Source organism: Ischnura elegans, chromosome 11 (assembly GCF_921293095.1).
Source record: "Ischnura elegans chromosome 11, ioIscEleg1.1, whole genome shotgun sequence".
NCBI lineage: Eukaryota > Metazoa > Arthropoda > Insecta > Odonata > Coenagrionidae > Ischnura > Ischnura elegans.
The window spans coordinates 53,901,135-53,927,494 of NC_060256.1; the positions used below are offsets into that span (position 1 = coordinate 53,901,135).

The 26,360-nt window shown below is 37.7% G+C and overlaps 1 protein-coding gene across 2 annotated transcripts; it reads left to right on the top strand.

Moving 5' to 3' along the window:
• The first annotated feature begins 2,749 nt into the window (after positions 1-2,749).
• LOC124167562 (FERM domain-containing protein 8) lies at positions 2,750-26,326 on the top strand. 2 transcript variants are annotated; one of them, XM_046545531.1, is made up of 11 exons: positions 2,750-3,335; positions 5,851-6,266; positions 9,544-9,852; positions 12,533-12,698; positions 18,516-18,677; positions 20,089-20,280; positions 23,472-23,601; positions 23,922-24,080; positions 24,245-24,359; positions 24,736-24,837; positions 26,112-26,326. In XM_046545531.1, exons 1-11 carry the CDS (start codon positions 3,103-3,105, stop codon positions 26,153-26,155), a joined length of 2,028 nt encoding a protein of 675 aa, XP_046401487.1. In that variant the 5' UTR covers positions 2,750-3,102; the 3' UTR covers positions 26,156-26,326. The 2 variants fall into 2 exon arrangements, with proteins under 2 accessions (XP_046401487.1, XP_046401488.1); XM_046545532.1 differs by having other exon boundaries at positions 9,580-9,852.
• Positions 26,327-26,360: the final 34 nt, after the last annotated feature.

Below are 26,360 nucleotides of genomic sequence, written 5' to 3' on the forward strand. Positions count from 1 at the left end.
GGAAAGGTCCTAAGTTTTGTTGAGTGTAAGCAAAATTTTACAATTTTGACCTTTTGACCTCACAATGTGGGTCCAAACCAAAAATTTTAATTTGCCTTATGTGGTTTTAATCTAAAAAAAATCGAGATAGAAAAAAGTCTACATTTCATTGACCAAGATGTCAATTCTCAGGTTTTCGAACCCGAGAAACCCGAAAATAACACTTTCATTTACGAAAATTCAACCGTTGACCCAGTTAGGTCATCGTCAAGGTCATAAGGGTGGCAAAAAGAATAGCAAATATGATGCATTAAAACTTAAGTTTCGTATAATTTTTTCTTTGGCATATTTCTTATATTTGAGTGATTTTTTTCTTCATTTCTTTTGCGGAAAAGGTCGTGAAATTTTTCACACGAATTTGTTTAGTTATATTTCACACATTGAATTGCTTTTCTGATGCACACACTTCATTTACAGTAGAAAAAACGAGTTCAGTCGCAGCAATTGCTTGTGGTAAGGGCAAAGAATATTTCTTAATTTTAGGGCAATATTGTATGGAATATGCTTTGTTTCAAATGATGAAATATTTATAACCATTTGTACTCTATCAAGAATTGTGCTGAAGCCCAAGATTTTACCCTTTTTTAACCAATATATTTTTTTTAATAATGATACCTCATTAAAAAGATCGTTTTTGGAAATATTATTATATGGAAAATTTTATGCACAATGATCGAATGATTTTAGAACATCATTCCAATTAAGTTTATCTTTTAATGTAATCCAATGAAAATGTTCAATATAATTTTAATATAGCGTCCACTCTTCTAAATAATCTTTGCAGTTACGATAGAAATTTTTAACGTGATTCATGATATCTGCATGATTTATTGCACCCACTTCGAGCTCACTTATGCTCTTATCGATGGTTAATGGAAAAAAATTACTTTCTGACCGCTTTTGACTCAGATATTTTTAACTTCATTCGCTACTTCGATTACCAAAATTTTATCATCTTCAATAACTTCAATAGCATATTGAAAAAGAGGTGATTCATTGTTTTTAAACTCTAGCTAAATTTGAGGATTCTTTTCAAAACTCTCTTCTACAATTTTAGGATATTGAACCTGATATAGATAGTAGGAATTCATAGTGTGGTATAATTTAAAAATTCTATCTACAGCTGACGAAAGAGGTAACTAGCGCGTTTTACAGTAACCAAGTATTTTCTTATACATGCGACTTCCGCAGTTTCACAAAATTCTTTCAGCATTTGAAGACGCACAGTGTAATTTAGAAATAAAAATATATTTTAATGACAATATTTGCCACATCTGCGGGCAACAAAACAGCAGCTGTTTGAACGGCGTTATGACATAAATATGTGCGCTGCAAATCCGATTTGATAAATTGTGATGTACAGGCCTTACATCTGAAGGAAAGACTATGAAAAATAGAATGGAAAGACATCCTTCTGCTAATGCTAGTTTCTTTTCTTCGTCTCCATAAATTGTTTTTACTGAAAATTTCTGTATTTTGGAGGAAGATGCAGCAGTATTTAAATATCTTTTATGCTCTTGCGTCTCCAAGTGCTTCGAAATATCATACTGCCGTGAAAAATAGAAAATTATCCGTTATATTTCACACATTTGACAGAGTAATCGCTTCTGGATTTTTTAATAATATGAGATTCACTTCTTAGATGATTTTTGAATCCGCATCCTCTTTTCTTATGTATTGTGACAAGAATATAAAAAATTAAATTATGTCGTAAATTGTTTAAAAAAATTTAATTGAAAACTCTGTAAGTACATATGTACAAATTTACGTACAACATTACATGAAAATATTTAATAAGTTATTCAATGAATTACATATAATTGATTGTTTTATAGCAAATTTATTTTTAAAATTATTTTAATCCAATCCTCTCTTTCTTTCTAATTATAAATATATTAATAGGTATTATTTATTCCCAGAATTTTCCGTAGCGAACTTAAATCGTAGGTGTCACTTGCAAAGCCGGCGCTAGACCTTTTTCCACCATCGCAAAATATAAATAACACGAGAGCTGTCTGCTAAGTAAAAAAATATGCATTTATGAAATAACTAAATTACTTACCTAAATCATGAGAATGCTGATTTGTTGACATCACTTTTTAATAGCACTAGCGCGCAGTTCAATTTGCATCGCATAATTGACCGTTTAAAAATTACTATATGCGAAGGCGTTGCCGCGTTACTTCGTGGACGACCGGCAAATTCTTTACACCATGACCCTTTTCCTCTCTAAAATTCCCCCGTTTACAACTTTTGTGCAAGATTTCATGTTTTCATAACGATGTTCCGAATGATGCTAGATCGCTAACGAGATAAGAAAAAAATCTGCGGAAGTTTACAAAGGGCTTTGTCTTCATTTTACTGCCACAATATTTTTTCGTCGCTGCCAATGCCGAAAAAGGCCACTGTTTATTAATTGTAAGTTCACCAATCCAACCATGGCTGAGAGAATACTTCTCGTACATAACGCAATATATATTAGTACTTTTAATTGAAAAATCGTGAAGAAAATGGTCAAAATACCGCAGTGATACAGTGAATCCCCATTCGTTGCCATGCGCTACGACGATGAGCGTCCCAACCGTTACGTCACGCCCCTTTAAAAGTGGGCGGGGAAGGAAGGGAGCGGAGGGGAGATGTTGGCCACAGGGCGAGACATGGGTAGGGGTGGGGAATGGCGGGTCTAGTTCTTATATGGTCTAAGGACGTTCGCACGGTGTGAAATCAATAACATCAACAAACCCATTTTCACAATTTTAGAATTTCGTTGTTAGATTCTTTGGTGATGTATACGTTGCAATGATGTAGTCAGTTGAATGAATTGAAAAAATAGGTGGCACATTGAAGTGAAAGTATCCATCAACCAGTCATGAAGCACTTGTCGCTCAATCAGATTCATTTAATGCGGAACCATTAGGGGTCAGAAAATTTTGTTCTGATAACAGTTGGGAATGATAATTCAAATAGCAATGGTGCTATTTGATTTTAAGTAGTTAATTTCGTCAGGATTTATTATGTTCGGTCATTACTCCTGGAGTGGCAGCGTCGAGTTTTAATTCCGACATGGCTTCTTCGAATAATTCAGCGTCAAATTCTTCAATTCCTGCTAATTGTTCTGATAAAGGCCGAGAAAAAATAGCCACTATGGATTTAGGAAATGGCCATTCTGTCGACATTGTGGGAGGGAGTGGTTTAGGAAGTTCACAGAGCTACATTACAGTCATACCAGTCGATTATCCAAGAAGAGTGATGCTTCAGCCTCCTCCAGGTTCTGAGTTTCTTGTTGAACAGTACAGGTAAATGTTTCTCTCGAATGACTCTCTCAAGCTAAAATCTTGCTTAAGTATGTGACGAAAATCAAAACATTATCTGTATAATATTATGTATTTATGTTGTAAATATCTCCAGTGTGGATTCCCCGATTTGACATCCATTGTAATATGTACAGTTTCTTTCGAACTGAATACCTTTTAGTCCTCACAGTTGATCGCTGAAGCGCCTGCTGGTGTTTTTCATAAGTTTGGAATGAATAAAATTTACATTCATAATAAACGTTCCTCATAAGCTACAGGGAGATATTCTGTGTCTTTGTGGCATGTATTATTTCCTTTTTAGTTATTTTATGGATGAGTTAGAATTTGGGCGTTGTTTTTTTTTGTAATCGGCTACACCTGGGTTGACTTGGTTGGGCAATTTTATAAGGAAATCGATTTGCAAGCTATTTGAAGTGTGTCCTTCATTTAATAAACATAGGGGTTTCAATGGTTGTAGTGGTTGGGGTGCTGGCTTCTTAATTCAACTATTTGATTAGAGTTTTTTTTGTAACTTGGGGGTCTCTTTATGAATTACATGCATATTTCATGTCAATATTTTACATACATAGGGTTGGTGTGGTGGATAGATGCTGGCTTTCCACCCTGCGGGGCGAGGTTCAAATCTTGGAGATGGCAAATATTTTTCAGGGACTGTCCAATTTCTACTTTAGTGCATTTTTGAGGACACTTGAAGTACAGCACAGCATTAACGGATGAAGCGTTAACCTATGGTCCCCATGGATTTCATTAAGAGCAAGCTAATGTTGCCACCAGGTTTTCTCCTCGGCTGCTGCTGAGTCTATCTTTCGCATTACTCCCGTATTGCTGTTCATCAGATGACAACAGTTTCATGAACACTGCTGCTCATGTTTTCAGGTTGAAGATAAATGTGCTGGGTCACTGTTTTGGTCTTCACATATATTCTGGCACATCTATCTTTGACCTGAATTCACAGGCACCAGAGCTCACAAAAATGGTCTCTCCTGATAATTAGCAAAGTGGGAGTACTCTATAAGATGTATGAAATCAGTAATCAGTATTTGATGAAAGCCTTCATTCTTGTCTCCATTCCTTCTTCCCTCATGGCACAAATGGTCTCAGCTGTTGGTTGCATCCTCTAATTTCCATACCATTCTTGGTTATCTGTACCTCTATTTATTTACAGATATCGTGTTCATTTTTAGGTTATACATATAGGTATTTAGGTTATATAGTAAACCTGTACTGTATCCTTTTCTTTAGGGAAACAGTAATTATTAACTTTGTTGAATAAGGACGTAATCATTGATATTATTTTGATTACTGCCCCTAATATTTGTCCTCTTTTATTTTTTTTGCTCTTTTGTCACTAATAAATAGTTATAAGGTCAGAAAAAGCCACCTCTTGTTATTCCCTGCTTACTCTTACATGATTAGGGAAACTTATGGAATGCTTGATGTGTATAAGGAATGGTTACAAATAGGCAATGAATTATCTACTACAATTCGTTAGTTAGTGCAAAATTTTTATTTGAATAGCGCTTCGATGCTATTGGAAATCAGGTTATGGTGTAATGGCTTGATAGTTGTCTTCTCACCTTGTGTGGCCCGGCTCTACATCTGCCATCCTGTGCATCAACACACTGTCAGGCATAATAATACTTACCATATGGTGATCGTAAAGTGGGGGAAGAGTATTATGCAAGATGGCCACACCCACCATTCCTATGCACGAATGCTTTTGGTGCCCAGTGCCCATACAATACCACTTCATACTTATGTAATTTACTTTTGCCTTAATTTAAAATGAAAGGGGAAAGTGTTAGCCTGGTGGGTGAAGTGCTCGGTTACTGATTTAGGGGTCCTGGGTTCAAATCTCAGGAGAAGCCCTTGGACAATCCCAAACAAAATCCTTAGTGCAAGCGCAAGGTGGTCCAGGGAGGTGAACTGGCCCCCATACCCTGAATGTGTGAAATTCACAAGCTCGTGGCTAAGGGGGAGGTGATCTCTACCTTCACCATGGGCATACCCAGCGAGGGGCAGGAGGGGGCAGCTCCCCCCCCCTAGAAGCAAAAATCACAAAAGTCCTTAAGGAAAATCAGAACTGGATTGTAATGAAAGTGTTGAACAAATTTTCTTTAAAACCACGAAAAATGATATTAGGATAAGACATGTAACTAAAATAATTTTTTTAAGCAAAAAATATTAAACACAAATAAAGCACTGTTACAGTTTTCTTAAAATGTTGGTCTCATTCACCTTTTCCATGTCATATTTCAACTTGAACAACCATGGCTTGCCCCCCGGGCTAGTTTTGATCCTGGGTGTGCCCTTGACCTTCAAATATAACCAATCTTAATTGAGCTGAATGTGAATTTAAATGTTCACAAAAAGCTAAGTGGATAAAATCCAATAAATAATATTTGCCTAACAACTTAAATCAATGCCTGTATTTTATTCCATATGATGATTTTTTTAAACGTTAAAAATCCTGTGCAAATCCTGTTTTCTCCTGCAGCGATTATCTCCGGGAGCGTGCGAGGGATGATTACTTGCGTGGCGAGTACAACTTGGGCAGCGGTGACGCCAATGCGGCAGCAGCAGCAGCTGCCAGGTTTGAGGAAGTGGTTGGCCCCCTCTACACTGTGTCACAGAGGTTTGAGCGAGAGAAGCAACTCCAACCTCAGCAAACGCAGCAGCAGCAACACAGGCAGGAACACCAGCCATCGATGGCCTCTGCTGCCGGGTACGCTCACGATGCTTTCGAGGCGGAGCACGAATGGGAACGAGAGCAGGAGAGGGCGGCGATCCTTGCCAGTCTTCCGAGCAATGCACCGGATGCAAGTGGTAAAGATGACTGCTCTGTGGTGCAGCCTCATCACCAGCACCAAGACACCCTCAAGTTGCAGCACTGTGTCTCACAGGCAATTCGAGGTACCACATCTGTGAATCCCCTCAGATTTTAATCTCATATACTCACATTGGATACAGTATTTGCAAATTGTCTACAAAGTATCCAAGGTCCAGTGGCGTAGCCAGGAATTTTGTTCGGGGGCGGGGGGTCAGAAACCAGGGGGAAATTTTTGAAAAACCAGGCACTAAGTAATGGGTTTTGAACTAATGTTAACACTTTTATAATCGAAAAAACTTAACACATTGCATACTGGGTTACAAAGCTAATGTTTAGAATATAACTTTACCCAATCAAACTTTATGATGCATCAATTCTTTATGAATAACGAGCAACAACTGAAAATGTACTAACGAATATATATTGTACGCTTTAAAATTGTTTAGGTTGACGCGCCTAAATTACGAGAATCTTCGTCATCCATCCGGAACGTTCGGGAAAAAAATGATGTGAATTCTCGCCATCCGTATGCAACGTGTTAATTTGTTAAAGAAACATTTTGTAAATTCCTCATTTTTCAATATTTTGTTTTCTTTTATGAAGTACAATAATTGTGTTTTTATATTTTAGGGGGGGTCCGGACCCCCCGAACCTCCCCCTGGCTATGCCACTGCCAAGGGCGGATCCAGGATTTTTTTTCTGAGGGGAGAGGGGGGCACAAGGGTCTAATAGGCAATCGGTCTTCACATATTTGGGATTAAGAGCAACATACAACAATTGCTGTAAAAAATGTATTTTATTTTATTACAAAAGTTAATAATATGAAAATATTAATAAGTTACATACCATATTTACTCGTATAAGCCACGCCCTTGTGTATCCCGTGCACCCCCACTTTTGGGCGGGCTCGCGAGGAAAAAAAAAACTTCCAAATGCTTTTATGGTGCGGTCTAATATAGGAACTTGAGATTCGTTGCTAAATGGACAATTTACGTTTCCATGATTAATAAGGTTAAATAATGTAAGAAATGTAATTCCTATGAAGGTTTCATAGTTTTCAATGCTAAACTCTGGAGAAATAAATGATAAAAATTTGAGGGAAAATGGAACGCAATTTACATAAAAATTTGGAGGATTCGTCTAAGCCGTACACACTCATTTTTTTCACCGGCATTTCCGTAAAAAAGGTGTACGGCTTCTATTGGTAAATACGATGCATAACAATGACAGTTTTCTTTTATGTTTCCTCTAAACAGCTTATATATTTTTTTATTGTTAACTCATGACCAATAGTGGATAAATTAGTATGGATTATTTCCATCTTTGCATGGCATATGCTCTCTATCGCCTTAATGATTTGCTGACTTTTGCATCATACCATCTCGGTTCGCGACCCTCTTTTTTATTTCATTGGAGATGTAGCTTTTGATACCTGAATTTACGTGTGAAAGAAATACTTTCAAGTACCCTCTAAATTTAACTCTATTACTAATTACACACTAAAAACGAGCACAATGATAACGGGACTTTATTAATGTCGGTGGTTGCTTTCGGGAAATGCTGCATAGGGACTGTATTAAAAATCTATTCTATTTTTTAAGTGTATAAGGAGGGCACGTTCCTCCCTCTACCTCTAAATACGCCTATGAAAGTATCTCTATTGTCATATCCTAATATCAAGGCAATTTTTAATTATGACTTGCAGATATTTTCTGGGCATTTTGTTGGCATATGAATGTCTGCTTTTGTCTCCTTATAAATAAATTCATTATATTTTGGGTGAGTTCACTATGCTATGAAGTTTTATTGTGGATAGTCCAATTCTCTCACAATTTGCATGAAAAATTAAGTACAATGCAAATTGAAGAAAACAAATTTCGAATTTTCCAGAAGTTTAAATGTTGAAAAATGTTCCAGTTTTTCAGTGTTTAAATTTCTTCTCAGTTTTTCATAGTATTTAAAATCAAAAATAATTATGGTAAGTATGTACATCTCTATTTATCTTACTCTTGATAGTAAGTACCTGGCATGAATAAAATGGAGCCGAGTAGCATTAAAACTCTAACGCACTTGTAACAATTATTTTGGGAGTTTCTAAACAATTTAATCTTTTTAAGAAATCATTTCACTGGAAAAATTGCCATGTTTTAAGGGAAGGGGATTGTTCCAAAATATTCATAATTTCATTTGACTTCATTTAAAATTGAAACATTTGTTATCTGTCCATTTGGAAATGAATCCTTCTGAGTGGAACTTTTGAATCTGTCCACATTTGTGATTTCACCAAAATTCGACCCAGTGATTGTCCTTTGTTGAATTCAATCTTAACCATATTTGGCAAATTATCTTCATTTGATAACCAAACAAAAACTCACAAGTCTTTTCGTTGTGCATTCTATGGTTTACAAGACATTGCTTTGTTGTAAAACTACAATTTTATGAAATTGTCTTTGTATTAGGTGTTATATCTCCAAAAAAATGGAAGACAAGAATACATGCATTGAATCATTTTGAGGGTCAAAGAATTGAGATAATAAATGGATAAATGTATGAAATTAACAATTAATTAAAGTTAAAATAAAATAAATTTTCTAATCGATTCCAATGTAGTGGTTTCCTAACTGGGAAGCAAATGGTAAATGCCTTGGTCCACTTGCAATGAAATTTGGTAGAAAAAAGAAAAGGATGTGAGCTGATGAGATGTGGAGGTACAACTGCTGAATGTATGGAGCAGGAACTGATTGCCAGCGTGGCAATCAGTTCCTGCTCCCCTAGCAAGTTGTTTATTTCTTGGTGAGGAGGTTTTATTTAAAACACAAGCATATGAGACAAATTGATGGGGTAGCTACATTGTCAAAAATTGATTTGAAATTTTGACTTTGCTATAAACTTAAATTAATCATTTAAATTTTATAGAATAATAATTTTATCATCTCCCTCAACTTAAGACCTTGAAAATGAGCCATTGCTTTTATTTTTATCTTATTTTATTCTGGGCATATGATGTCTAATGCTACGATGCTTTCATAAAATTAAAATTTTTCAAAATTGCAATACATATCTTGAAAAACATTTTGTATATTACAAAGTGTTTTGTATTGTAATCAAATGAAGGCAATATGCCAAATTTGTTTGAAATCTGTTTCCCCTAAGGTCAGTTTTCTGCTTGAATTCCAATGGATTGGATGTTGAGTGTAGGTAAAACATCCTGGCTTACTCCTTAGCCATTGTGTTCCCTGTTTCAAGGTAATTTGATTTCATTGCTCTCTCACAGCTCTATAGCAAACTGTATCTTGAAATGTAAGCACAATGTGGATATTTTTGCTATTTCATTTCCGTGAATTAAAGGTTTTTCGCCAGTGGTTGCAATACCACCTTTTTTCTTTTCTCCCCCAGCATCTAACATAGCTCCATCCAATGGTCCTGGCATTCTTCATGGTCCCCACCCGATTCAGACGTGCGTTTACTTGATGTCTGGAGTGGTCGTTCAGCTTGATGTGGAGGCTGGAATTGCGGCAACAGCCCAAGACCTCCTGGAAGCTGTTCTCAGTGTCGAATCATTGGGACTGTCTGGTGCCCTGCCAAACTCCAATGCCCCCGCTGCTGGTGGTGCTAGACCTGTGACCCAGACACCTATATTTGCTCTGTGGATGTGCTCTGGCCTCCTAGGTAATGCTAAATTTTAACTTGCTTCATCATCACTAGTCATCAATCCTAAGGTTGGTTTGACTTGGCTCTCCATTCCTCTCTCCTATCCGCTAGCCTTTTCATGTCAACATATTTCTTCTCTTTTACGGCCTGTATCCAATACTACCTATCCTATGTAACTCATTCAGGGCTGTCCCTTGCCCTTCGTTTGCCCTCTTGTCCTCCTATGATTGTTTTCATCAGGCCGTAGTGCATTGTAATGTAGCCAACCATAAGTTGTCCCTTCTTCTCCTTAAGGTTTTTGAAAAAAATTGTCCTTTCTTCCACTCTTCTTAGCATTTCCTCATAACTTACTCGATCGATCCATTTTATCTTCATTAAAGTTGCTACCTAAGTGTCTTAACTTGCTTTCCTAAGTTTTTTCGCTGTGGCTTTGGAAGAAGGAAGTGATGCGAACAGTCAGAATATTGTCATGTCCTCTCGTGGACAACTGGACAAGGGGCGACTCAGACTTGGGATCTTGACTGGCGCTGAGCGATTCCGGACTGCAAAGGTGGTCCTCTCGGAGGGACAGTGTCAGTAAGAAATGGAAGATGTGGAGTTTTCCGCAAGGAATGTGTGTTGAGACTGTTGGTAGTTGAACAAGAGTGATCTCCTCCCTCGGGCACTCCAGGTCAATCATAGAGCTTCCCTTCCACAGCCCTGTGGGCACCTACTATGTGGGCCCCGACTCTTGACGAATTGACTCGAGAGAATGAATGATGCATGCAGTTTTTAAGGCATCGTGGCATCCAATTGCCCCCCCCCCCCCCTCGGTGCATTCTAGAGCTTTCCACTGGTGCAGCATTCTTTTCTGGAAAGCACACACGCACCTATTAGCAAAAATGCATTCCCCACTATCAGCAAAATCAGCAAATGTATCCCAGCCATGACTAATAATATTGTCTTGGCTGGCATCCAATTTTAGATCTCCTGACTTTGTAATATATGCACTGGTAGGTGACTTTGTAATCATGCATTGCTGGCTAGTCTGAGGTTGAAACCATGAATAATCAGAGTTCATACTGAACATGGATATGTCTGGGAAATAGAAATCAGTACTGGGATGTCTGGGAAATTATATTTTGGTCTGGGAAAATCTCCAGAGGCTCAGCAAAAAGAAGGTCATGGTTGAATATGTAGAATTGCTGCATTTTAGTGGCAATTTGTCATTTTATTACCACCCGGACTGGTTGGTTGAATAGGTTTTCATGAAATGAATACAAAATTTGAATTTTAAAGCCAAAAGATTTCTTTAACCAACTGCCCAATGCATAATAGCCATTTAGTGGGCTATGTGGCAAGTAAATCAAGAGGCGATTGAAGCAATACATTTGCCTTTATTGCGGGAAAAATTGTTAGAATGATCCAAGGAGACTTTTTACTACCAAGGTTGGGGACGGCGTTGCTCCTCTGTAAGTAATCAGTTCTTATATCGCTGTGATTGCTAAGGACTGAAGGTATTGAGGAAGATCGCACTATTGCATTATGACATTCATGTACAGCAGAAACTATCAGTTTGTTAGTTTTGAGTTGAATCACTTCCAAGCAAAACCCACTTCATGACTATGCTGTTTTTACTTCTGAATATTTCTTACCACTCTCCATCCCAACCCTCCTTCTTAATGCTCCTCTTGCTGCTTCTGCTTTCATAAGCATTTTCAACTGATGATAAGGAATTTGTTTTAGCTCCAAATGGTGGCTTGTCGGAGATGCCCATTTAATTTTGTGGCCCAGTGTGCATAGCTATGCACCCCCCTCTCTCTTTCTCCTGTTTTTTTTCCCATTTTTTCAACCTACCTTATCAGCCCATGTTTTCCTACTAAACCCTAGTGTAGTTGCTGTGTTTGTTGGCATTAAAAAAATGCATGTAACTATTTTTGTTGACCTGTTTTTCAATTTACATTTGTTGAAGTTGAATGAGGAGAAAGCTTACCTTAAATGTAAGAAACATTCAGCCTTTTCCATAAAATGTGGTTAGCTTTATGTTGTCCATACTTAGTGTTTTGGCAATTGCTCTCTGTACTTGTCTCCATCAATTTATTTTAATAATATGCCACATTGGAGAAAATATGGGCATAAACTGAGAATGACTTCCTCATTGCCCGAAATGAAATATTAGAAGTAAGTATTTTGAAGCATATGAAGCATTTCAGTGCATCTCTTTTCCTTGATATATCTTAAATTAATTATTTTGATATCTACCAAGCTTTAAGAATTATTTTTAGTATTAAAACTAGTCACCTATGAATTGGAAACTGAAGGTTTTTCTGTTTCTATCATCTTGCTACTCCTTTTGTAATTTGCAAAGGAAATTTCGGTATATCACAAAAGTTTTATGGGTAACATTTTAGAGTTAAAAGTGAATCTAATGTGGCGATTTTTTGCTGAATTTGTATTTATATTTTATTGACAACTAGTTGCAGTATCGTGATACTGTGTCTGTAAATTTCAGCCTTTTGTATATGTGTGTATGTGTAATTTTTGATTCAAAAGTCATACCTGAAAATAGTATTCGGTTACAAGTGGAAAATTTCTGTTTCATTTGTATACCTGTTTAATAAAATCCTGAAAGGTTAGAGATGTGTTGATTTCCTGTCACGTGAGTGTCTGTTGTGATTACTTACTTTGCACGCTGGGAATTCTTTTGCTTTCACTGCAGAGGTGCAATTAAAACCTCACCATCGTCCGTGGGAAGTGCGCTGCCAATGGATGCACTTCCTCAACCGATTCAGTCAGGCATCTGAGTCACGCAAGGAAAGGGATGATCCGATAATCTCTCTGCAGCGTAATGTGTTTCTTCCCAGGAGGGAGGAAGAGAAGATTAAGTGAGAGGCTATGGCTTATACTTTTTGGTGAAGTGAATGCATGGCAATTGTATTTTTCAATTATGTTTCAAGTAGTGATGATTGATACACATGGTAATTTGCTGTTTTTATGATTTTGGAAATTTTTTGAGGGAATAAAATAAATTAAAATCTCCCTGGACCAAATGTATCAATCTCAGCAGAAAGTAGGCTTTTTTTTATTTCAAAATACATATCAGGGATGGGTCAGTTCATGGTTCCACTTGTTATTGAGCCGAGAACCAGTATAAAAAAGAATCAGCACGGAAAAATTGGCACTAAACCCAATTTACATTTTTTCAAGGGAAAAATTTCTATTTACTGTAACTAATTTATGGTTATGGGTCCAATCACTTGTGAGATGACAGGAAGGGTTATTTTCAGTAGTTTTCATAATACCAATGAAAAATCATTGCTTGGTAACTTTGAAAAAATATGTAATGATAGTGAAATGGTTAGTTGAGAACTGGAACTGAGAACCAGGACAAGGAGACAGTTGCCAGGAACCTAGTGAGAATCAGAACTGTCAAAAAGGTGGAACAGACCCATCCTTACTTAATGTGTTCTTTAAAATGAAGCTTGCTAACTTTTATTCATTCTGCCATATTGTTCTTAACCCAAACACTTTCCATTAATACTATCCCTGTGGATGCATGTGTGTTGCTGATTAGTCTCACAGCTTTACTCCAAAGTTACACAGCCTAGCAGGTTTTGACTCATTAAATTATTTATAGTATTTGCAATCTCTTAGTATTTGTAACGAATAACTTCAGGCTTTACTTTGTGAAACCTCTCCATATTGGAAGTAAGGAAATAAAACTTTGTAAGGTTCACTGATATTTAATTATGGGCACGACCCGGGTTTCTGGGTTTACGAAACGAAGTTACGAAACCCGGGTCGTGCCCATAATTAAATAACAGTGAACCTTACAAAGTTTTATTTCCTTACTTCTTAGTATTTGAATTTTGGTTTTGAGTTCTGCTCATTTGTTGTTTCATCGGTATTTGTTTTGGAGCGATTGCACTTGAGAAATCTGTTTAGGAATAATTATGGATGTCTAGGTTTTGCACAATTCTTTATTACTGCCTCTCGTGGTTACTCATTGCAATGCATTAGTGACAGATGACCAACATCAACTGTATGCGACTGACTGCAACTGACCGCAACATACTAGATGATTTTCATGCAAAAGATATGACCGTAAGCGTCTGTCTGCACATGCACTACGACTGCATCAGTCAAGACAATGGTTGTTATTCACATTCCATCAATCCGTTCATCCTTAACCCCTTCCCTGATTCGGACGAGATATCTCGTCCTAAGAAGACGCGCAAAAACTGACGCGGCCGAGTTAACTCGTCCTATGTCAAGTTCGCTTCTTCTTTCGTGATCTGGACGAGATATCTCGTCCCCTTGTTAGAAGTACGTAGTTTTGCCGCGAGAGTGCATACGTGTCTTCACAATGCATGATATCCTGCAAACTTCTACGTTTTTTTCGAGGTCCAAAAGAGGGGAAAAATCTATTATTTATCGTAATGTTTATGTTTCTAAACCTATTGTATGTCAAGATAAATGAACAAAGAAACATATTTAATGCGTTTATAAATAACTGCGATGACTTTTCACAGAGTTTTTATCAATCGTTGGAACAGCCGAAGAGAGTCGGCAGACAAGTGCCGTCTTGCTATTCTGAAGGTCGCGCGTTCGAATCTTGCTATCGGAAAGGATGTTGTAATATCTTTATTCAGTGAATAAATTGATTTGATACATTTTATAAACACTACCAAGCAAAACTATCATTACTTTTCAGTGTAGTCGACGGGACCTCGTAAATAAATTACGTCCAAGCTGCTATTCCAAAGGTCGCGTGTTCGAAAGCTATTTCAGCAAACTACGTAACAGTAGTCGGGAACTTTCTGATAATGTTCTTTTTCAGTAATATGGTGCCAAAATCTTCGCACCAAAAATCAACTTGCTCAGTGATGTTTTATTGTCTTTTTTCTTTATCATGACCAACTATATCTTTGTTTTTTAGTTTTCAGATTATTATTTAGCTACAAATACAACTGATTATTATTTCATTTCTGTAAGTTCGTCAATATTTGTGACCGGGCATAGATTTGGGATGGAACCTTCGGCTATTCAGCTATTTCTCCCTTCCAGGGAAGGCATATTTTCTATCTTCCAACCCCTTTGTTTATCCATCCCTTCTCTTCATCCATTGTTTTCTCCCCTTCCTTTTGCGCACTGTCGCGGCCGCCCTTCCATCCTTTTCATCCTCCTCCCCTCCGATCTCCCTTTCATGCAACCACTGCACCCTCATCGGTTTTTCCCTACTGCCCTCCACTTTCCCTTTTTACAGCTGCACATGACCCAAAACACTCTTTCTCACCATTTTTCCCTTCCCAATGCCTCTGACCCTCATGTTTTGGTTTCTTTGCCTCGGTCCTTTTACCACTATCTGTTTTGGGTTACTTACACTCCCATTCCATAAAATTCTAGTGTCAGTTCTACGGAGTCTTTTGGAGTGTTCACAGCTAACATTTTTTTCCTCTGCGAATTACTGTACAAAGAGCTAGATTCGGCATAAAAACTTTTGTCCTCTGCGAGTCCAGCACTGGATACGTCTGGTCAACAATCATTTATACCGGGAAAGGCACTACTCTTGACAAAGACTTTGAAAGTAAGCCAATGTCCTCCCAAGTGGTATTGTCTCTGATGAAACCACTATTTGAAAAAGGGTATTGTGTCACGACTGACAATTTTTATACCTCTCCACAACTAGCCGAGGAACTAGTTTCTCATTCTTGTGATACTTATGGAACTGTGCGCGGAACACGAAAGGGGATGCCAGAGGGGCTGAAGAAGAAAAAAATGAAGAAAGGAGATGTGGCAGCTTTCCGTAAAGGAAAAATTTTGGTTCTTCCCTGGAAGGACAAGAAGGAAGTAACGTTACTCTCTACATTTCACAACAGGGAAATGAGAGAGGTGCAGAAAAGGGGGCAGTGGCTATGAAACCAAAGGTAGTCATCGATTACAATGAGACAATGGGGGGTGTTGACAGGGTAGATCAGCATTTGGCTGACTATCCAATCCCATGAAAAAGAGGGAAAAAATATCATAAAAAATTATTTTTTCATTTGATGGAAATTTGCTTATGGAATTCATATGTTTTATATCGAAAAACAGGTGGTGATAAAACACATTTTCGATACAGGCTTGACCTAATAGATAAAATGATTGAACTGTACTTCCCAAGTGTTCCCTCCCCTAAGGCAGGTAGGCCACCTGCAAAAGCCCATCCCCTCCGAATTACCGAGAGGCACTTCCCAGACATAATCCCACCCATGGAAAATAAGTCAAACCCAACTCGGAAGTGTGCTGTGTGCTCCCGAAAGCGAGATGCGCGTGGAAAAATGGTGAGGAGGGAGAGTCGCTATTTTTGCCCTGACTGTAATGTGGGTCTTTGCGTTGCCCCTTGTTTCAAAGTGTACCACACAAAAATAGACTTTTAGTTTATATAATATTTTACTGTGTTTCAAATTTGGAGTTTATATTAATATTTTTCTAACTCCATCGTCTGTTTTTATAGTGAGTAATTTTTGTGACTATATTTATTGTGAAATATTTTACTTGATTTTTATGCAGAAATACATGAAATTTTTTAAAAAGCGATATAATAAGAGTAAATTTTAAAATAAATGACTTCGTAAAACGCTTAAATGAATGTTTTTTATTTAATATCTACCTGTAAATAATTAAAAAACGTAATAAAATAATATGACATTTTTTGTGACATTTGTTGAGAAATATCCGTCAGTGAAGGGGTTAACTTTCAGCCACTGCTATCAATGATTGATATTGAAAATATACATTCAGACAAAGTATTCTATGAAATGGTGACAATTTTGAGAAATTATCTGTCGTTGCAAGTGATATGAAACACTGTGGCTATAGCCTTAATTGGCAGGAAGGAAAAGGATTCACTTTCAGCATAAAAACATATTTTTAAATGATTATCAATCACTTTAAAAATGTGTCTGCAGGATATCCAATGTTGGCTCTTAATGTTTGGAAGTCTCCTGTGGGTTGATTCTTCCTCGTTGTATGTTTTATGATAGTGGTGAAGTAAACTTGAGAACTAGTTATCATGTATAATTGGGTTTGAAATCCCATGGATTGGAGTGGTGAGGGAAAACATATTTGTTTTTTTCCTGTGGCTGATTTCACTGTGGTGGAGGCTACAGAATTAATGGGGAAGGGTGGTTTCATGGAGAGGCGCTGCAGAATGTATTGTTGACGTACTTGGGGGATCAGGTTGGTGTGGTGGCTAGAGTGTTGGCTTCCCACCCCGTGGGCTCGGGTTCAAATCCCGGCGATGATAGAGAATTTTCAGAGACTGCCTGATCCCTGCTTGAATGTTGTGTGGAGGACATTTCAAGCGCAACACTCCGTCCGTCGGATGGGACGTTGAGCCGTGGTCCCCTTGGGGCCTTTCGTTAAGAGCAGGCTAACGCCGACGCCGGGTTTCTCTCCACCCTTCCTTACATCCCTTCCCTTATGGCGCAAATGACCTTAGCTGTCGGTCGCCTCCTCCAAATACCATACCTTGTTGTTAGTAATTTGTGGAATTTTCCAACACTTACCGGAGTTGGTCATAGATTGCATCTTGATCTTCAATGTCACCTTATTTCTCTGAGGAATTACATAATATGAATGGCGAGAAAAATTTTGGCTTTCTCTTTTTATTGCTTTATGAAGGGAGAAAATTTTAATGCACATGTTAACATTGATTTATTTGTGCACTAATTTATTTTTATTAGTTTTTTTATGTGGTTTTGGATGCATGTTTCTTGGTACCTTCAAGCACGTAATGAGGGTAATGGGGTTCAAATCCTCCCTCTACAGTCCAGCCGCTGAGAGTTGTCTGATGACAGTTAAAAGGGTCTAGTTTGGGGTGGGGGCAAGGTTGCCAGGTAAGAAAGGGAAATGCCCACGTCACATGTACATAGACATAACTTTGTTTACGTGTCACACATGTAAACAAAGGCTTCCGCTAAGAAAGGAGCCAGAAGGGACGACGAGCGTTAAGAATCCAAAGGAAGAATTCTTTATTTTGGTGATTTGAAGAAAGGGCTTGTTTTTGGTGGTTCAGGCTTGTTTCACTGCTTCATATGCATGTGACAACGTTGTGTGACTAAGTGAGGGTGTGAGGTGCGTTTGGGGGACAGCGATTGGCTGCAAACCGTGCTGGTGCAGAATTCTCCGCCCCTTCTTTTGAACTGTCATTGGACAACCTTCGCCAGCTGGACTGTAAGTGCTTGAATAAGGTACAGTCAAGGTTAATATGTGATTTCTTGATTTAAAGAAACTTAAGTTTTTGTTTGATTGATGTCTTTATGTAGTTCTCTTTGAAACATGATATTCTTAATGAATAATTTTTCTATTATAACACAGCAAAGAACTTTCATAATAGTAATTGTTCAGCAAGGTTGCTGCGTAAACAGAAGAATGGATGTGAATAGGATTGCATTCAAATTAGTTTGGCCATGCATTTCCTCCTCTTAATTTATTTATCATATTTGTGCATTTAAATGTATCAGCACAGTTGCTTAATTTTGAGTGACCACTGTGTTGCCTTACACAATGGGTGTTCATAACATTTTGGTGAAGCAGAATGGCATTTTTTTATCTTTCAAATGTCAACTTTTTCCATATTTATCAATAAAAAGTGTGTATGTATTCAGTTTTCTGTGAGACTCATTGTTTTATATTTATGCATGGAATTTATGTTTCAGGGATCAGCACATATTAGACCTACTGTATGAAGAGGCATCATTCAATATTGTTGAAGGACGATACCCGTGTGAAGTGTCACATTATGTCACTCTCGGGGGTATACAAGCCCGGATCAAATTAGGTCCTTACAATCCACAAGTGCACACCATTGACTTTTTCAGGTTTGTGGATTATGGTTACATTTGCGTATTTTTAAGAGGATGTCTGTTTGTTTGTATCTACTTTAACATGTCAATTGAAGTCATGAGTTTTACCTAATTGCAGAAAAAAGGGTGCTCTCTTACAGGGGCGGATCCAGGATTTCTTTCTGGGAGGGGCACAAGCAAGGCCGTATCCAGGATTTTGTTCAGGGGGGGGCACAAGGATACCTCGTCATACAAAACGAACGAAATGATAATGGGACCGTATTAAAAATCTAGCATATTTTTAAGGGTCTGGGGGGGGGCACGTGCCCCCGTGCCCCCCCCCCCCCTGGATCCGCCTATGCTCCCTTATGCCAATTTAAATTTATTTACAATTTTAACATTTTTCGTGAAAAATTAAAAAAATGCCTACAGAAGATAATAACCAATATGGAATAAATTTCATATGTGTAATACCCATCTGGGTACGTAAATTTTGCAGGGTATTAAGATTCACTCCTAGAAAAAAGTGGCAAAACAAGGCATCCAAGCTTGAACGCTATCATATGTTCACGTGCCTAGCATGCAATTAAAATTCAGGAATTCATGTATAACATTTAATGTAAATTTCATTTTGCACACACAAATCAATTGAATTGGTGGTTATGGGGAATATTGTCCAATAGCAAAATTACATTTATGGTACAATTACATCAGTTTTACTCTACCCGTACCTGTAAAACAAGTGCTTCTCCTCTAGCATCCTTTTGAAGTTTTATTATGTAATTTTAAGATGCTATTTCATTTGATGTGGAGGACATGCTTGAAGTGGATTACCAATGTGCAAAAAAGAAGTGTTGAATTTGGAAAGAAAAGTGAGGAAGACTGCTGAGTATGATGATTAATATGAAAATTAACTCCAGTTTGACTCCTTAGTAATTCTGGAGTTCCAGCAGCTTCATTGAAATGTAATTTATAATGTAATTTACAACATCATAGAAAATTTAGTGAAAAAAGTTTTACTCCACAATAATGAAATCACTACACTTCTACGGTCACTTCAGTGTCGTTGTATCAAAATTGCTTTCCCACATGACCTTTCATCATGACTAATGAATAGAATGAAGGATGTCATTATTCTACTTCAAACTGAAGTTTATCTGATTTGAAATTTTAATTATAAGGCCTTTTTATCAGTGTAATACATGAACACACTCTTTAAACGGAACATGTTACAGCCAAAACCTTAGCTGGAGAATGCTAACAAGCTACAGTAAGTAAAAGTAGTTTAGAATCTCGTGTTGTTAAACTCATTATCTCAAATGCAAGGATTATTAATTCCAGTTTTTCTGTTCCGCAAAATTTTAACCAGACATTATTAAACCGGCCCTTAGAAAAGTCTAATCAACAGATAATGATTCTCATGTATTTTTGGTCATCTTTTCCAAAGGCAGCAGCAGCGGAAGCTTCTGCCTTCTCACGTGCGTCGATGTCGTGGCTGGAGTTGGCTGCCTGGATTCGGTGGAAAGTCTTCCCCGGAAGTGAGGCTTCTCGAACATTTTAAGAGAATCCCATCTAGCACTGCCACCAAAAGGCTTGTGAGGAAATACCTTGAATTTTGCTGGTCTCTCCCCTTCTATGGGTAAGTTGGAAACACCTTTTGATATTTTTATGGTATCCACTATGGTGGCGAATAAAATTGGGACAACTTTGGTGATTAATCTGTTCACTACTGGCCTTTGTTACCCATGTTTACTACTAGTGGTTACCCATTAATTTCAATTAAATTTCATTTTTTTTTGTTTGAGGGGATTCCTTTATCCTCTTCTACATCATGGGCACAGTTAGTTGTCTGCACCTCGGTAATTAATCCATTACTTGTTATTTAGCTTTTGCCGATGATGAATCATGTCTAATTGTCATATCAAAAGTCTTCAATCCGAAGATTGGTTTAATGCAGCTAACCACTCAACTCTCCTATCAGCTAGTCTTTTAACACCTACATAATTATTCTGCCATACATTCTCTATTCTCTTTGTACCTCATCCAAGGCTTACCTCAGCCTTACTTCCTGTCCTTCAACAATAATTTTTGCGAGAGTTGTCATTAGACAACTCTTGCTGGCTGGACTATAACCACCCATATTGCTGAACATTGCAGAGCTACAATTGTAATTTTTTAATATCATAAAATGGTATTGTGTTGTGTGCATAATCTATTTAATCAAAACTTTCTTAAACTTTGCAAGTGACTTGATTATTTTTTTATTACTATAAAAATAAAGGTAGCTCTTAGTAAAAGATTTCTTTTGTGCCCCCCTTAAGCTTTTTTTTTTAACCGCTACTGACTGTAAAGCTATTTTATCCCATTTTATACCCCATCAGGAGAATAAAACTGTTTAAGTTTTTGGGTAAATGATAAATTGTTGGGGGGATGCATCCCCACGTCCCTCACAGGATCAATACCAGTGGACCTATCCGAGGTTTTCAAAAGACTTATCTTCTCTTTTTCTCCTCCTAGAGCTTCCATGCTACCTATTATTTCTTATGGCCTGGTATTTTTAAGCTGCTTTATACGAGGGTTGTTTTTTAAGTGCTGTTTAAAGGCCGTTTTTTTATATGAAATAAACAAAAATTATTTTTTCCAAAATTCTTTTATTTTTAGAAGTTTCATACTTTTCTTTATATTTCCACATAGTTACCTTGTTTGTTTAGGCACGCGTTGGAAGAGCTTTTTTTCCCTTCAGCTCACTGGAAAGGGTCACTTTGTGACCGAAATGCATATTCAATTTTCACCCTCGTTTGCAGGTGTGTTTGTGTTATCCTGACCACACTCTCTTTGAGCAGTTTACCAGAAATCCGTGCCCTAGTGCTTGTTTGAGTGATTGTGTTGAGTGCTTGTGAGTGTGATTGTGGCAAAACTTGACATCCTTAAGCAGAGTCCCTACAGCTGTGCAAAGGAGGACAAGTTATAACCCAGATTACCTTAGCGAGGTCACTACAGCCCCACAAAGGATACTTCTGGGTAGTGTGTATGGTCTGTGGTGGTCCCTGGCGTGGAAGTAACATTTCCATTAACCCTTTCACTGCTGTTCAATCTCCGGAAACCTTCTCCTCAATTGCGGCGAAAATGTTAAAATGCGTCTCCTGGGTCCATGGAGCAGGTACTTCCAGGATGGGTGTGGTACACCCTCCGAAGGGTCACTAATCCCCAACCCTATCCTCGACGAACTCACCCTCGCAGGACCGTCTCATCGGCCCTAGCAGCGGGGCCCTACCTCCGGAAAAGTGACCGCTCTGACTGCAATTTGAAAATCAATCAATCAATCCGATCATCGAAATATGATAGTTTTCATCGCACTCCTGCCAATCAAGCAATCAAGTACGTCTTTGAACCGTGTCTCTGCGATAAAAAATAACGATTTTGTTAACTTTGCAATAAAACGTGGCTGCGGACTACCGGAAAATGGCCATTATATCAAAGTTAACAAAATCATTATTTTTCATCGCAGAAACACGGTTCAAAGACGTACTTTATTGCTTGATTGGCAGGAGTGCGATGAAAACAATCATATTGTGATGATCGGATTGATTGATTGATTTTCAAATTGCAGTCAGAGCGGTCACTTTTCCGGAGGTAGGGCCCCAGCTGGTAGGGCCGATGAGACGGTCTAGCGTGGGTGAGTTCGTCGAGGAAAGGGTCCTGGATTAGTGGGTCCCTTCGAAGTGCTTCGTGGAAGTGCTGACCGTATGGCAGGGAGGAAGAAAAAGTACGTCCACCGCAGTCTGTCGTGCGGACGTACTAGGTACGTCCACAGCAGTGAAAGGGTTAACCACCACAGAAGTGTGTGTGCGGAATAACCTGGCATCCTTAGTAGAGACCATCCACCCCTACAAGTATGTAAGAAGGATCCTAGGTTACAACCCAGGGTCACCTTAGCGAGGTCTGACAGCCTTGCGAAGGTGTCCATTCGGGGGTGTGCTTATGTCTGTGGTAGTCCCTAGTGTGGAAGTAATTCCCATAAACTGCCACAGTAGGGTATTCTGGTTAAGTGTTTTTTTTTGACAAGTGATGTCAAGTTTTATGGCCATTTGAGAACCCTGTTTGATTCACCTCTCTGGTTTTGTCTTCTATAAGTCCATTTTGTCAAAATTATAATATCTCTTGTTTTTGAGAACTTGATTTTTCCTTAGTGAAGATATGGCTTACAATTAGAAGCACATGTATATTTTGTGAAGCTGAGCAGTAAAAATTGGGAATGCATGTCTACATGCGGTGGTTAGTGGAATAAAAAGTTACATGATTATTTATGTGTGGCGTGATTGTTCCTATAAATTGCCTCCTCTCAAGGGAAAACGGTGCACCTAAATTTCTGTCAAATTCGAATATCTTTTTGGCACAGCAATGAAATTTACATTGATTGGTCAGGTTAGAAGAGATGCTTTTTCCCACACAGAGTGGTACAAAAAATCAGTGGTAGGTGCTGCACAAGGGTTAACATTTCCTTTGGCATTTCATTCGTTTTCCATCTGTTTGCCATGCATCTTCGTTGGTTTGGACATTTTTGTCATTCTCATTTCCTTATTTAGTCATTGGTTACATGTGCTTCTACAGAAAAAGCATTCCTATCCAGGGAGTGTCCATTTACAAGAGGATCAATCCTTATGCCGAATAATATCCTTTTCCCAGTGAATTCAAAACTAAGTCAACATAGATTTCCCTGTACACATCTTTATTCAATCATTTTCATTTCATCCATTGTCATTCATGCATTAATTGCTTTTATTCTTTTCAAAGCTTATGCTTTCTATTAATAATTTTATTTGATTTTAGTGGTGCTTTCTTCCGAGGACAAGTTGAAGAGCCAGTGAGGGGTTTAACATCACTAGTTACTCATCAGGATCTTCCTGTTCTGATTGCCATCAACTCTCAAGGAGTTTATGTTGTTGATGATGTCCAGTGTGTAAGTTGACTATTAGATTTATCCCAATACAGTTCAATTTTGTCAGTTTCATTTATTTTTATGCATGATTTCATCTTTTCCTGCTGAATTATTTGTGTGTCGGTTTTTGATTTGAATGATGCTGACATTTTAGTTGGCGACTCTTCACTTATCAGCTCTGAATTACTTACTGAATGGCAAGCATGAGAATGCAACATGAATTCAAGTATTTTTTCTGTGGACAGAAAAAGCTACTGGACTAGTTAAATTTTTTTAGGCTAATTTGATAGTTCATGGTTATTTTGCACCAGGATTCCATGTGTGTGATCTCTCTTTTTCAGACCATGTTGTTGGGCCTCAAGTATGAAGAGCTTTCTTGGGATTTTGCCAAACCCTCTAGGGATGATGACCCAGATTGTTTACCCTGCCTGTTTCTGCAATTCATGGTTCTTGAAAATGGTGCCAGGGTATCAAAGATTCTTCAAGTATTTTCAAAACAGGTTAGCCAGTTTTAAATATCTTATTTGTGATACTACAGGGAATCTTATATTTTCTATGCCTGTAACTAGCTTGGATTAATGTCTTTAGTAGTAGGGGAGCTGAATGATTAACTACTTTCCTTTGTAAACAGATTTTTGATGCATGACATCTGCATTTTTTCCAGGCTGCCATGATGGATGCCCTAATATCCTCATTTGTGCAGGAACTGAAACAGAAAGTGGTCAATTATTCTGATGAAGTGGATAGGCCTCATTATGACACATCAACTGACAGTGATGGTGTGTATTGATTTTAATTACTAACATTTTTCTTAATGAAACGTAGTTTTAATTTCATTAATTGTAGCCTGAATTAATCTATCCCTCCACTGCAAAAATGCTCAACAATCACCCACCGAATCAAATCCGCTCAGCTGGCAATAGACGGAGCATAACCGCTCACCTCTTATTCTCCAAGCTTCGGAGGTGAGTGTTTTTACTCCGGCTACTACCAGCTGAGCGGATTTGTATTGTTGGGCTACTAGATAAGCGGATTTGATTCGGTGGGCGATTGTTGAGCGTTTTTGCAGTGGAGGATTTGTACTCCTGCATGAATTATGATTTTTTTCATCTCACTGTTTGTTTGTTTTGAGTGTATTTTGCTTTTTCATTTCAGACACCCAAGTTCCCCTGACCATGGTAACAAGAAGGGAACTTCCTCAGTCTTGCCTAAGCAACAAATTGAGTAAACTCACCTTGGCCACTTTTGATGAAGATGGTGAGAATTTATATTTACTTACAAGGGTTAACCTTTTTTCAAGGTCTAATCTTTCATAAAATTAAAACTGCTGTAAAATTTAAGAATGTTTATCCTTCAACAATTAACTGCACCATCAAGCTACTTTTCTTCTTACATACTTTTCATGTAGAAACTTTCTACATGCACACTTTGTCTTCATGCATACTTTTCTACCCCGTTCCATCATGTACATTTGCTATGGTATGGTAACAATTTTCCAATATCCCTGTCGGAGAACATAGCCACCTGCACTCTCAGCCAATTTTCTATACAGTCTTCAGTTCTTTGTTAGAGCCAAAACACTCTTCTTTGTCAGCGTCTCATGTGAACGAATAAATGGCAAACAGAGGGAATTCAACAGAGGTAACTTCATTTAAAATTTCTTCACACTCAGAAGAACATAGGGAATTCATTTTAGTTATTAAAAAATGGATGGGAACAACAACTATTTGTTTATATAAAACACAGCTATTTTGGTCAGTTGACCATGGACTTTTGCTCTGAAGGAGTCTATTAATCCTTCTATGGTGTTGGACAGTGGCCAAGGAGGGGAATCCACATCCAACTGAGTTGGATGGGTGGCCTTAGGATGGGTGAGAACCTTTGTCTTCTGTCAACGCCAGAGACATTTTGTGCATGGGAGTGCAAAAAATTTTCAAGGGACTCGTAATGTGGAAGAATTTCCCTCCACGAGGCTCCGACATTAATGGTTTAAGAAAAGGGAGGACAATTGGAGAATTTATCCCTCATAAAGCTTTCTGATGACAGTGTCGAGTTTGGGTTGGAGGAAGCAGAGTTTTGGTCAGATAGGGAATTGTTAGGAGAGAGGATGGAAGGATTTAAAAAAAAAAAAAAAAAATTCACACATGTAATATTGAAATTTCAGTCCATTTCTATAACATATTATTACAGTTCATTAGTGTCCAAGTATGAGAACTTTACACTTCACTATTTAGTTGTCTTTGAAGGTGTCAGGCTATTTTAAAGGATTTTCATATATATCGAAGAATAATTATCTCCAACCCACAAATTTTGTATATGCTTTCAATATTTTTGACATAGTCTTTGAAGTAAAATAATAAATAATCATGGCTTTTTTTACCCTATCAAAAAAAGGTCATCTGTCACTGTTGACATTAATTGCTGGTCTTTGTGAAGGATTGAGGAGCCATGTGATTTGCATGATTATGCATTTACAGTGGAATAAATTAATATTTATGGCACTAACTCATGTTTCCCTTCTTCTTTTCTAGGACGGTGTATTGGGCAAATGGGTTCATGGTCTTTTAGCCATTGAACATGAAATGACACCATTTTTTTTCAATGTAAATATCTTTTATTTATCAAAACCCCACATAAACCCATTGGCAGTCTGTACATTAGTTAAATTTCTTCTGTTAAAGTCAATGAATATTCTTGTAACTAAAATAATATTCAGTTGATTTTTTCTAATAAAATTATAATTGGACTCAATTCATATCATTCTTATCAAATCAAACTTC

Coding starts and splice junctions, on each gene's coding strand:
- LOC124167562 (XM_046545531.1), top strand. CDS start 3,103: ATGGCTTCTTCGAATAATTCAGCGTCAAATTCTTCAATTCCTGCTAAT. Junction 3,336..5,850: donor TTTCTTGTTGAACAGTACAG/GTAAATGTTTCT, acceptor TTTCTCCTGCAG/CGATTATCTCCGGGAGCGTG. Junction 24,360..24,735: donor CACATCAACTGACAGTGATG/GTGTGTATTGAT, acceptor TTTTCATTTCAG/ACACCCAAGTTCCCCTGACC.